The sequence below is a fragment of the Lissotriton helveticus genome, chromosome 10 (assembly GCF_964261635.1).
Source record: "Lissotriton helveticus chromosome 10, aLisHel1.1, whole genome shotgun sequence".
Taxonomy (NCBI): domain Eukaryota; kingdom Metazoa; phylum Chordata; class Amphibia; order Caudata; family Salamandridae; genus Lissotriton; species Lissotriton helveticus.
Window position 1 is genome coordinate 158,460,270 of NC_136071.1, and position 12,555 is coordinate 158,472,824.

The 12,555-nt window shown below is 42.1% G+C and overlaps 1 protein-coding gene across 1 annotated transcript in view; it reads right to left on the reverse strand.

Moving 5' to 3' along the window:
- Nucleotides 1–8,178: 8,178 nt before the first annotated feature.
- Nucleotides 8,179–12,555, reverse strand: part of GNA12 (G protein subunit alpha 12) — a 236,472-nt gene continuing 232,095 nt past the window's right edge. The window contains exon 4 of the mRNA XM_078664995.1: nucleotides 8,179–10,351. Coding sequence (XP_078521121.1) covers nucleotides 9,782–10,351 — 570 coding nt within the window. The 3' untranslated portion in view covers nucleotides 8,179–9,781. The remainder of the gene's footprint in view (nucleotides 10,352–12,555) is intronic.

Consider the following 12,555-nt stretch of genomic DNA (forward strand, 5'->3'; position numbering starts at 1 on the left):
GTAAATTTGTAGCATGCAGCCAGGGTTTCAAGGGGGAATGCATTACTGCCTACAGAAAAGAAAAAATAATTGACTAGGGAATAAAATGTCAATGGAGATGTAAGAGTTGGTGGTAGATCTGTTCCACAGTACTCCAGAGGATCACATTCCAAAGAAAAGCAATGCATATTCACAAAAACAAAATCTCCATTACTAGCGTGGCGAGTGTAGGTTCAATGGCTATTATAGTGCGAGTCGCATGTCTTCACAGCAGCGGCAGCTCCTCCGCTATGGCAGAGGAGCATCGCCCCTCAAAAGCGGCAGGAAAGGAAACATAAATAAACACTTGTTTTATTTTTCCTTTCCTGCAGAGCCTTGGGGGCGGGGCCTGGTAATGATAGGCAGTGAGGGGAGTGGTGGTGCTGCACTCCCATCACTACACATGATGGTTTGGCCGGTCGTCTCAGGCCAACCAAACCATCATGCGCAGTGAAAGCTCTCCAACGCAGTTGGTTTGGACAGAGCAGGCACAGACTCGGTCTGTCCTGGAGTGCAAATCTAGGGCGCTCAGGCCAATCCTGAAGCTGCTCTCATGCACGAGAGCAGCTAAAGGATTGGCCGCATGTCATTCTGGGAGCCTCTGCCTTCCTGAAGAGGAGCATGATGTGGCCAGCTGAAGTTAAGATTCTATTAGTCCCCTCCCCTTCTTCCGCCAGACACCCGCTCCTCCAGCATACCAGCTCCTTCTGCCTCACAGAATACAATAGTACAAATATTCTGTGGCCGCACTCATCCATCGACACAAAGTAGAGCCTTGACTCAAACACATGTAGGAATTAATGTCCTTTAATGGACTAGCATATCCTGCACCCACCAGATAACCATTTATGTTCTTTCTGAATGCACCTCATAATCCGTTTCTTAGCATGAGAATCTTGAAAAAAACTGCAGAACTATGGTTTATACAGAGGTCAGCAAGGCATACAATTAGCCCATTTAAGGAGTATGTAATTTTCCTATTGCAAAACATTTGTTCTCGTGCCTTAGGTAAAATTGCTTGAACAAATGTGCATAGTCTTACCCAATTCAGATGAGGAAACAATGCCAAACCTTACAAACCAGCCTGGGCAGCATGTGGTTGGAAACTTAGTATGGCGTGTCAGGTCGCACAACATTGCTTCAAGGACTAGTGCCAGTATCTGGGTAATATCAGCTGAGATCCTACATGAAGAAGCCACAGTGTCTTGAAAAGATGCTTGGAAGCATGCATTTCAACTTTAATATTTATGTAGAGTTCAAGTTTACTGTGGAGGGGGCTCAGGATGGTCTGCTTACCAAGGTGATACAATGGGATTCAACAGAATGCATAATGAATAAGAATATCCGGGCACTGCACATGCACTCCTTCCTTGGTTGCGCCTATGCTGAAGCAGAGGTCTTTTCTACTGTGCCAATGCTTGCACGTTCAAGTATAAGCAAGTGCTGCTGTGAGCATATCCCTCGCAATACACAGCTACGCATCGCTGCCAACTTGCACCCCCAGTCTTAACGCTACATCGCAAACTAAAAATACATTTAAAAGCGTTTTGTAGTATGATAGGAGGACTTTCAGGTCTGAGTACTGACATTTAGCTTCTTCTCACTGTTAAGGGTGTTTACAAAGGTGCCTATAATTGTTGCCCTTACTTCATGAAGAAGAGATGGGGGTATTTCCTTATCTTGTAGATGGTTACATCCGCCCCGCTTCCATGTTAAAGATGAATAGTGGCACCCAGCTAATCTACAGAAGGGTTCTGTTCAAAGGCAAGGAGGTTACCAAAAAAAACCTCTTGCTTCTGTACAACTAAACGTGCATATCCTCTCTGCTACATTCCAGATGGGGTGAGGACAGAGTGCCTCTAGGTAGAGATGCTTCCGTGCAACACAAGCTGACAGCATAGAGGCAGGGTGCATCAGACCAGGACTAAATGAGGGTCCAAGAAAGGATGCCACAATGGCTAAAGTTCCAGGGATGTGCCTGTATCTAATGATAATATATGGACAGGGTTTCTCCAAAGTCGGTCCTGGAGGGCTCGATCCAAGACAGATTTTTAGCATATTCCCATTTTGATAAATGTAGTATTCTTAAATTTCTGGCAAGGATCCGGCCCTTTATGACCAACTTTGGAGAACCCCAATATAGGAAATGGAATCAGCCATGGCAGAGTTGTGAGGGCCCTCTAGCAGCCTGCCGTTCCTCACACCTCTTTCTAGCTGCAGTCCACATTACTTAATTCAGGATGGAGTGCCAGGTAGTGGGCTAGATGTTGAGCTCATTGTTGTACATCTAAACATTAACCCAGGATCTGTTTGTACAGATTTGCTGCATTTATTTTGGAGTAAGAATGTCTGCTAGGGAACATAGCTTGTTTCACTCTTGCTTGTAATTCTGTTTTGCTGCTTTCTGAATTATAGTTTTGCGGGGGGGGGGGGGGGGGGGGGATTCATATGGGGTAAATTAATTGATTTATGGAGTACAGTCTACCACCACGTCAAACGGTTTCTGTACACAGTAATCTTTCCATATCTGTCAAATGCTAATCAAAGAGGTCTTCCTTGCCCCCTGTCCATTATCCGATTCCTCATACAATTAATAACGGTATCAACGTTTACATGACATAATTATGGCTGTTTGTTTGCTTGCATGTATGTATGTATGTATGTATGTTTTCTCTATCCTTGTATGGAAAGCTCTTTCTCCACAAACTCTTTGGTGTTCTTTAGGGGTCAAGACGAATGGTGCCCAGGTCACTGCTTCATGTTAATTTTTGTTCTCACTGTTAATCTTTTGGTGGCACAATTTCAATGTTTTTTTCCTCTTTGCAGCTTTGTCAGTTCAAAAACAATGCATCTTTTGGGCCAATGGCAGCATATTTTCTAGGGTGCCTTATGGCAACATTGAGATATCTTAACACGTTCCTTGTTTTGGAATGTTTTAATGGGATCTAAGGGCCCGATTTAGAGTTAGGTGGACGGGGTACTCCATGGTAAACGTGACTGAGTACCCTGCCTCCCAAACCCTCAGTTCTTCCACATCATTAAGAGACTGGAAGACCTTAAGCATTCTATTGACAGCCCAATGGAGTATGTGCTCTCGGAGGAAGGACATTACACCAGCCGCCCCATTTATTTATTTATTAATTCTTTATTTTGGCATTTGTAGAGCGCACTGCAACCCTGCTGGCATCCTGGAGCTGAGAAGATAGCAAGGGACCAGGAAAAGCTGTTAAGAATGTGAAGGTCGATCTACAGAAGAAGAGCACTATTGCTAAGAGGCAGGATTTTCAAACTTTTGGAAAGAGCCAGGTCTCAACTCTTTTTCGGAACAACGTCAGATTCTGAATACTCCTGATTTCCAGGGGAAGATTATTACAGTAAAAGCTCTCCCTCCCTGGGTAACCTTCTTTGTCCTGGGGATTCTGGCCAGACTGGCAGAAGAGGAGCGGAGAGTAAGTGTAGGTTCATACCATTAGAACCTATTATCTTGAATCAGCTTGGGGCCTTGCCCATGAAGTGCCCTGAACACTATACATAGAGATTTGAACAGGATCCTCTGGGCTACTGGCAGCCAGTGTAGCTCCGCTTGTGTGGTCGAGGACCGGCGTGCTCGGCCCAGAGCTAATTTTGCTGCTGCTGCCTGAATACTCTGGAGCCTGGCAATGAGGTATCCCGGGGATTCCAGAAGCAGGGCGTTACAGTAATCCAGGCAGCTCAGTAGAATACTTCTGACTACCGTAGTGCGTGCCTGTGCTGGCAGCACTTTCCGGAGGCCTCAGATGATGGTGCAACAGCCTCCCACCAGTTTATTGACATGAGATTCCAGGTTGAGTCTTTCATTAAAGCCGACCCCCAGGTTGGGTATGGTGTTCACTGGTGTCTGTATGCCATCAGAGGTTATAGTTTCTTGTAACAACAAGAGAGTCAGGGAAGGAAAAGAGCCACTCCTATACCCCTTGAATAATCATACATCGAACAACAAAGGAGCGTCACTACTGAAGTGACTGTAGGAACAAACCGATTAGTTTGTCAGCAAGTGTGCAAGTACAGAAGAAACCATGTTAGGTTCTTAAAAAGGCCCTCACTCACTACTAGTTGGTGACATGCTTCATCATTGGGCCCCACGGGGAGTGGCCGAATGCCACCCCAGTGTGCTACAACGCCAGAAATACTGCGGAGCTGGTTTGTGAAAGTGAAGTGAAGGGATTAAATTGTCACAATTAGGTCAAAAAAAGTATTTTATTAGTTTGCCAATTGGACAGTATAAAAACAGTGAAGGATAAAGGACCAACATTCAAAGTCCAAGTTTATCCCTATGTGTAGTGATTTAGGTCAACATGAACATGTTTCAGCCTATGTGATGTAGTTAATCAGGCATTCATCAGGACCAATGTGTAAGTGATTAGTGTCGTGTATGAACCCTGGTGGTATGGGCGCGCTAAGGTCCACCCTGACCAAGGGTTACTAGTGTGAAAAAAGGTTTAAATTTTTTTTTTTTTAATTACAAGGGTTTCTGAGATTCCAGCGAATTGGAGTGGAACAGAGTTTATTATCAGGCGCTACAGTTCTGAGCGCCATGGGTCACGGGGGGAGGGTGGATAGCGAAATGGCACACGGCCTCCTTGGCTAGGCACCCGTTATTGCACCTGCATACCCCTGCACCGGACGGGTCCGGTGCAGGGGTATGCAGGTGCAATAACTCCAATACGCTGGAATCTCAGAAACCCTTGTAATTAAAAAAAATTGTAACCTTTTTTCACACTAGTAACCCTTGGTCAGGGTGGACCTTAGCACGCCCATACCACCATCCCCCCACCTTGTGAACAGTGTAAATTATTTATTTCCTGTCAGTCACCGCCAAGAAAAGCCTGGTGGTGAGTTAATGGGAGCGGGAGCCCATATTGACGCCCCACACCTTGAGAGAAACTCCCAGGTTGAGGGGGGATGGGGTCGATTTTTGGGTTTTAGAAAAAACTCCCAGCTTTGAGAGTTTGTTTCTGACACGGAAATACTCTGCTAATGTGTAGCGAATGCTTTCAAATCAGACGGCGACCATCATCCAAACGTTTTGTACACTGAAAGAACCACTGCAATCCCTTTTAATGAAAAGAGACGATAGTTGGGTGACAGTCCATCTGAAGGAAGGAGATAATGTCTGACACCCTAACAGGCTGTACTCTGTCCACCAAACAGTAAATAAAGTCTGTCATTTAAGGTATTTCTTTGCAGTCTCGAATAATCTTAACAGACTTTTTTTTAGCACCGAACAGGACAAGTGGAAATAGTGTAAGTAATTACAAATGTTTCTTCATTACTCTTGGCTTCTACATATTTTGGAGTCTCTAAAGACTTTGCATCATCGGGGTCAGATCTGTGTTTTGAAATTGAAAACCTTCAGCTTGTGCCATTTTCGCTGGGAGAAATCAAGTCAAATGTTGCCCTGATGCCTCGCCTCTTCTTAAAAGCCACTATGGTTTTGTTTGAATTATCAGCCTCTTTGCCTCGAAATGTTCAAGTACCACACTTTGTGCCATCGTAATACTGTGGAAAAAACAGACTACAAATTCTGTGGGTGCTGCCTTTCCATAAAAACCTTCCACTGCATTTGTGGCAAAACTTCAAAGGCACAGTTTTTGGGGAGGAAAAGCAGCAGAGGACTCATTATAAAATTAATTTACTTCCCATGTGATGCGCTCGCTTGCAAGAAACCCTAAATATCTTCAGAATTAGATGGTGCTAATTATTTTCTCTCATTCAAAAATCACCTATGGAAATCTGTGCTTTTGAGTAGTGTGAGGCTCATTATATGTGACTAGTGAACATTGGTCATAGTCTTCAGTCAACACCTACTCTTAAGTTTGAAAAAAATAAAATGTAATGTCCAAACCAAACCACTAGACTGTGGGATCAGGGGCCTAACACAGGCACCGGGGGTGCAGCCCTCCAAGGCCCACCTAGCTCATCTTAACATTCTGCAGGGGTGCCCCCTTCTTTTGCGTGATGCAACTGCTTGGGATCATATATAGCAGTGGTTATTAACCTGTGAAGCCCACTCAGAGGGTCCACAACTGCTTAGAAAATCTAAAGATTTTAAGAGGTTTGCATCCATAGGCATCAAAGACGACAACTGCTGGAATTGCGGTGAAGCAGGGGGGAGACCTCGCTCACCTCATCTTCCAGTGCAGTAAAGTCACCAGATACTGGAAAAAGGTGCTGAGCTTCATCAGTAAAGCCCTAGGCTGCATGCTACAGCACACTTTTGCCACAACCACCCACACATCACTACAGATCTGGCCACTCGACAAGACAGGTTCCTACTAGACTTCCTCCTGACAACAGTAGTCAAACTCTTACTAGCCAAGTGGAAAGATACCACCAAAGCAAGTGTGGCTGAACTGGATCACATTCCTAAGGGGGGCAGACATCACTGCATTAAGGCAAACACCCTGGAAAAACCCAGCCCGGGCTATGTGGTCAACTCTTGACAAATATATCGACACATACAAGCCACCCGAACTCAAACGCACATGGCAGATGAGCTGCTAACTACCCACCGCAAGCAGTGTAAGCAACACCAAACGGCCACACCCATCTATGTGTTGTCCTTATATGTACCACACTAACGCACGTAATTACCTATATGTTTAATGTTAAGTTTTTTCGTCCACTCGTTTGAATAGCGGGGCAGACTCAAATTTAAACCTTGTACCGCCACTGACATGCCCTAACTGTCGTTACGTTGAGTGTCAGTGTTCCTTTTATATCTCTATTGTGAAAATACCAATAAAATTATATAAAATAAAAAAAAATTATGTATATAAATAAAAGAGCAAAATGTATAATTTCAAGTTTTAAAACGTTCTGTTAAGGTGAAGTAATTTGAAATTATAGGCTAAAAATTGTATCCTCAGATTGATTAGTGAGAGCAGTGCATCAAACCGAATACAGTATTGTAAGAGTGGCCTCAAATGAATTTACAAAATCTTTCAAGTATTACATTTTTTGTATATTGGTTAGTGAATTAAATAAAATATTTCATTATTTGTGTACTTGTTTGATGAATGTTTGTTTCTGTATTTTATGTGTTTGTTTTGCTGTTTAAATTATCAAAAATGCTTGACTAGGAGTCCCCAGCTTTCAGTAATGACTCAATGGGGGTCTCTGGATTCCAATTATGATTCAATGGTGATCCCCTGGTTCTAGTAATGAATACGCAGGGGTTCCACACAAGTCAAAAGCCACTGATCTACAGCAGTTGAATCTATAACAGATTAAAACTGCAAACATATTTAATTGTACAAATGGTACCTTTGTTCTAAATTGAAGTCAATATATCTACTTTGCACCGCTAAACAATGGATTTGGAAATAAAAAGTTAAACCATTTTAACACTTCTCCACAGGGTCATTTCACCTGACTCAACCATAATCAGGTTCTGATCGGTCTGTCTTCTCCCCCGCTTTAGCCCACACGTGTCAGTGGTCACTACTCTAGGAGAGGTTAGGTGATTGAGTGGAAATGAGAAAAGCATAAAACGCTTTTTCTGCTGCCAGCTTTTTGCTTCAGCAGCTCTGTGAATATTTGCATGCACAGCTGCAAGTTGAAACCCTTTTCCTTCCTTTCTCCTAGAGGAACACAAATTTACATCTGATCCTAGCAAGTAAAACAGGTCGCAAAGGGTGAACAAATTCCTGTCTCCGCTGGCCAGTGTTAAATAAGCGATCTAAAAATAGAAATGGCTTCTTCCTGTTGGCAGCTGCTCAAAGATGTACTTTGCCAGAGATTGTTTAGGACAAGCAGACATAATATGCAGCTTACTGTCCTAGTCCAGCATTTTGCCCCATCCTGGGCCAAACAAATATTGCCTGCTTTATTTGAGGTAGTTCTTAACAACCACACAAGCTGGAAGTAATGAATACACGTAAACCACAAAGGACAGCGGGCTGGGATCACAAACACAAATTAAACCCATACAATGTTTGAAAAATGTGGCGAATTGCCAGAAAGTGGCAAAGACCAAACACAGAGACGGGTTAGCTACAACAAAGAAATTATCATTTTGACGTCAACCCGTAATTGCCTGATCAACGCTCTACAGGTAACAGACATTTTTTAAGAAGTTGTGTTTATTCAAATTCTGAATGGCAGAAAGGAGAAGTATTGTTTTCATATTTCACAGAGACTTTAATCAACAGGCTCACATGGCCTCCTTTTGCTTGAACAGTTAAAAACTTATTCCATTTACATGTAATTTTTTCTGAAACAAGCTATACAAAGTAAGTGCACATAAAAATTATATTGACTTCTAATCAATGTCAAAAACAGCATTGGAGGAATTTGTGCCGTGATCTTTAGGGTTTTGACCTGATTGTACCACATGGTAGACTTGTTCTCCAGAGTCAGGCCCACCAGAAAGATGCTGAAGCACTTTAATGAAAAGCTTGGTTAATTTAGATAGCCATGTAGTCAATCAGTTGAGAAGACAATTTCACACAGTGTAAAGCACTCGGCAGTTCAAGACTACATAAACGTATTGAGCGAGAAGCCAGTCGGCTCGCATCAGTGTTCTTCACAGACTCTTGCAATTTCACATCAGAGAAGCAGAACCTGATCTAGGTCATGTGCTAAGTTTGATGTTCTGTTTTATGCATCTGCCCTAATATGGGCTAAAGATCCCTGTGGAACAGGATTGGCAGATTTCAAGCCGATTTACATAAGAAATTCTCATTGCCCAAGAGAATTTGCGATCACACTGAGTTAAAGAGATACAAATTCTTCAAGCAGATCTTCCGTACAACGAAGCGTTTCCCAGTATTCCAAATACAAGTAAACAAATACAGAAAAATCCAAAGCCTTTTCTTCAAGAAAGAAACTTTCCACATCTTAAATATCAACATACGTAGATCCTTGCTACCACACTGTCTTTCACCATTCTAGTTAGCCAAGGGCCCAAAATCTGAATGTGTCCTGACAAGTTCCAGTAAATACCTTTCACATCATATTGGCAAAGTTTTTATTTTTTTTATGTGTCCAATTCTTCAAATGGTGAAAATAAATGTACCTGTAGTGCAAACTAAATGTGGTTCTACATCAGTTAAGCATTTCCAGCAAAATTTACAAGCTCGAAGGACTGCTTAGATCAATCAACTGGCTCGGTCAAGAGCCACCCCCCCACTCCCCCCCCTTGAGTGTAAGATTCACACTGACATACAACCTTAAGTGGTAGTGTAAGGCCCATGGCAAAACAAAAACACAGTGGGCAAATAGGCTGCCCTTATTTCCAAATCATCACCATCAATTCATGTTGCCATGTACCCTCAATGTAACCATATTCCTGTTTGGAACAGAAATGTTACAACAAACACCAGATGGTTTAAATGGGAACAACATGGCTTGTTCTACGAGCTGGTGTCAACAGCTTCGCAACAAATCCATTCTTCTTATACTCCATTTGAACCTTTCAGTCCTGAACGTCAAATTTCTCTTTGAATTTGGGAATTGTCGAACAGGGACAAATGTTTTCAGTAGTTTCACAAGTTCAGACGATTCAGTAGCTAACCTTAAAAGTATCCAAAGCGGTTCTGCACATAGCTCATCTGTTTGAACTGGCTAGGTTACAGCATTCCTGAGCTTTGTACTAATAGTATGGATGCTGGAACTAGGAGAAAGATTATTTCACCCACTCCAAGGGTGTTAAAGACAATCACTCTGACCTATAGCCCTGAAATAAATTAAAGGCAACACAAGAGAGGAGGTTTCACCCCTTTCACTGCAACATAATGTCCTTTAGATTCTCTTGGAGAATGGTGTCTTTCACGGCGTGAAACACAAAGCGAATGTTTTCAGTGTCTATGGCTGTAGTGAAGTGGTGGAAAAGAGGTTTGCTGCGATTCCGCCGCTTTCTGTCAAAACATTGCACCAGGTAGCGCTGGACATCCTCCATGCGCTGTGGATCCCCCTTGAAATCAGAGAAGTACTTCTTAATGCTGACAGTTTTTACTTTGTCCACAAGAAGGTCCATTTTGTTGAGGAAGAGGATAATGGAAACGTTGGAAAAGAGCTTGTTGTTGACAATTGTCTCAAAGATGTTCATGGACTCCAGCAGACGGTTGGTTCGCCGGTCCTCCATGAGAACTTGATCGTATTCACTGGACGAGACCATGAAGAGGATGGAAGTGATGCCATCGAAGCACTGGAACCACTTCTGCCGCTGGGATCGCTGGCCGCCTACATCCACCATTTTGAATGGGATCTTTTTGATTATGAAATCGTGCTCCACAATTCCCTTTGTGGCTTTCCGAGCTAGCAGTATGTCTTGCTTGCTTGGGAAGTAGTTCTGGAAAGGAGAGTAGACATGTTAAAAAGGAAAAAGATTATATATAGAGTCCAATCAAACAATAACAAAATTAACAATTTATAATGTTTGCACAGCTCTGCTTTGTGGCAGTGGTTTAAGTATGAAGCCATTTTTTATCCCTGTGCTTAAAATGTGAAATTCTTTTTAGAACATCATTTTCTTATTGAAAATTAAAGCATTGCTTCTATTCCATTTCTGAACAGCAGAAAGAAATAACCTCATGGCTTTTTTTGTCATATAAAGAGATGCATGCCAAAAATTCAGCCCGAGATTAAAAACCTCAGACGTATACAATGAGTTTAAAATCAGTAACATGTCCTGCCTGAAAACGACACAGACCCTCTCCCCCAGCATGCTCACTCTCCTTTAATTTTTAAATGAATTTTTGTAGGCAAACGTTTTACAAAACAGGTAAATTAAAATAAAATTAAACAATCCAAGTCTATGCAACATCAAAAGCAACATGACAAATAATATGATCTGACATCACTGTTGACCTCACCTGCCACACAAGCTGCCCAGTGCATGGCCGAAAGAGGTGTCCGTTCTTAACAATAAATATATAAGGACACAACATCAGGAACATAATATATGTGCAAATGATTGAGAGTACCCAATGTCAACTATGATATTATTGATATCACATATTGCCTCACAATTCATGTCATCTGACGCGAATTCATGATCAGTGCACTGGGTCGAGTTAGGGTTGATTATGAATGGCTAATTTCTGTGATTTTTTTGACCGAGAATCTAACCATAATGTTTCAGTGAATTTGTGTTTTTAAATGTTAGGATCCTAGAAAAAAAAAGTACCATAACTTACGGTTTACAAAGTTTCTTTCAGTGAAAAATGATACATGTATATGCATCTGAGATATATGTGTGCATATATAAAGTGTATGCTTGCTATTTACACCATTGCTATTAATGCAAGAGGTGCATTGAGAGAGGTATAACCTCAAGTGTCTAAGGATGCCCCCACCTCGCCACCAACAATAGAAATAAATCTAATGCTGCACTCCGCGCTTCTGCATGTATGGTTTATACCATGCTGTGCTCTCATGTGCATTAGATATAGTCCCAGTTATTCAAGCATAACAGGAGCACTAGCTCATGGTATAGCCCTACAATGTGATTCAACTATGATCTAATTCTAAGGCATGTTCCAGGTCCAGAAGATCAAGATGGAGCTCAACTGTGGCAAAAAAATGGGGGTGGACCTCTGCTTTGTGGTAATGCATGTGTGAATATGCATTTGGTACACTTGCTCCAAAGAACAAGTTCTACTGGGATAACAAAACACATGACACGTGCAGCTAGAGTTTACAGTCAGAACGCAAGGCCCTTGATCACTTCATAGAAATTGGCATTTTTATCCTAACTTGGTTAGCCAAGTCATCTGGAAAGTGCAATTTGGTCATCATCGGAAGGCCAATTTTAAAATCTTTTATATCTACTTTACTGAATAATATAACCAGGCTTATTCAGAAGTTAGTCGGTCGGTGTATCGGTTTCAAGTCATGGCCACGTTATTGCCCCACCTATGACATATCTGATATAACTTCTACATTTCGCTAGAGCGGTTCTTCTTTCAGAGTGAAGGGTTTAATCCTGGTACAGAGGTTCACGGTAAGAGGGATTTAACCAGCAACGGCTGATGGAGAGCGAAGAGACTTCCTCCTTTCCACATGGGGTGTTTAAGGAATGGAAAATAGACTTTGGCTGGATGAGCATAGGTTTTGATGCCCGTATAGAATGATAATGGCTGCATCGTACATAGACTCAACTTTACTTCAACATTGGCAGGGAAATGGTTTAAAGCATATCCATGCCTTAATTAGTTCAGAGTTCAAGACACAGCAGAATGAATACATTCATGTCCACCATGGATTTCGTATGAGCAAGAATCATGGCAATTTGTTTTCTAGAAAACACACTCTGTTTTACTGCAGGCTAGATGCATGAAAACTCAACTGACTGGCCAGAACAGCTGAGCAAAGTTGGAGGGGGTCAGGCAGCTCTTTCTAGGACAATATTCAACACTGCCAAATAACAGCATACTGACAGTCTCAACTCTTCCATTCTACCAGAAATATCATATTATCCAACTATGTGGTGTTAATCTTAATCATTTGACATTATGTAATTTTCACTTGCCATTAGCCATCATAGGGCTATTT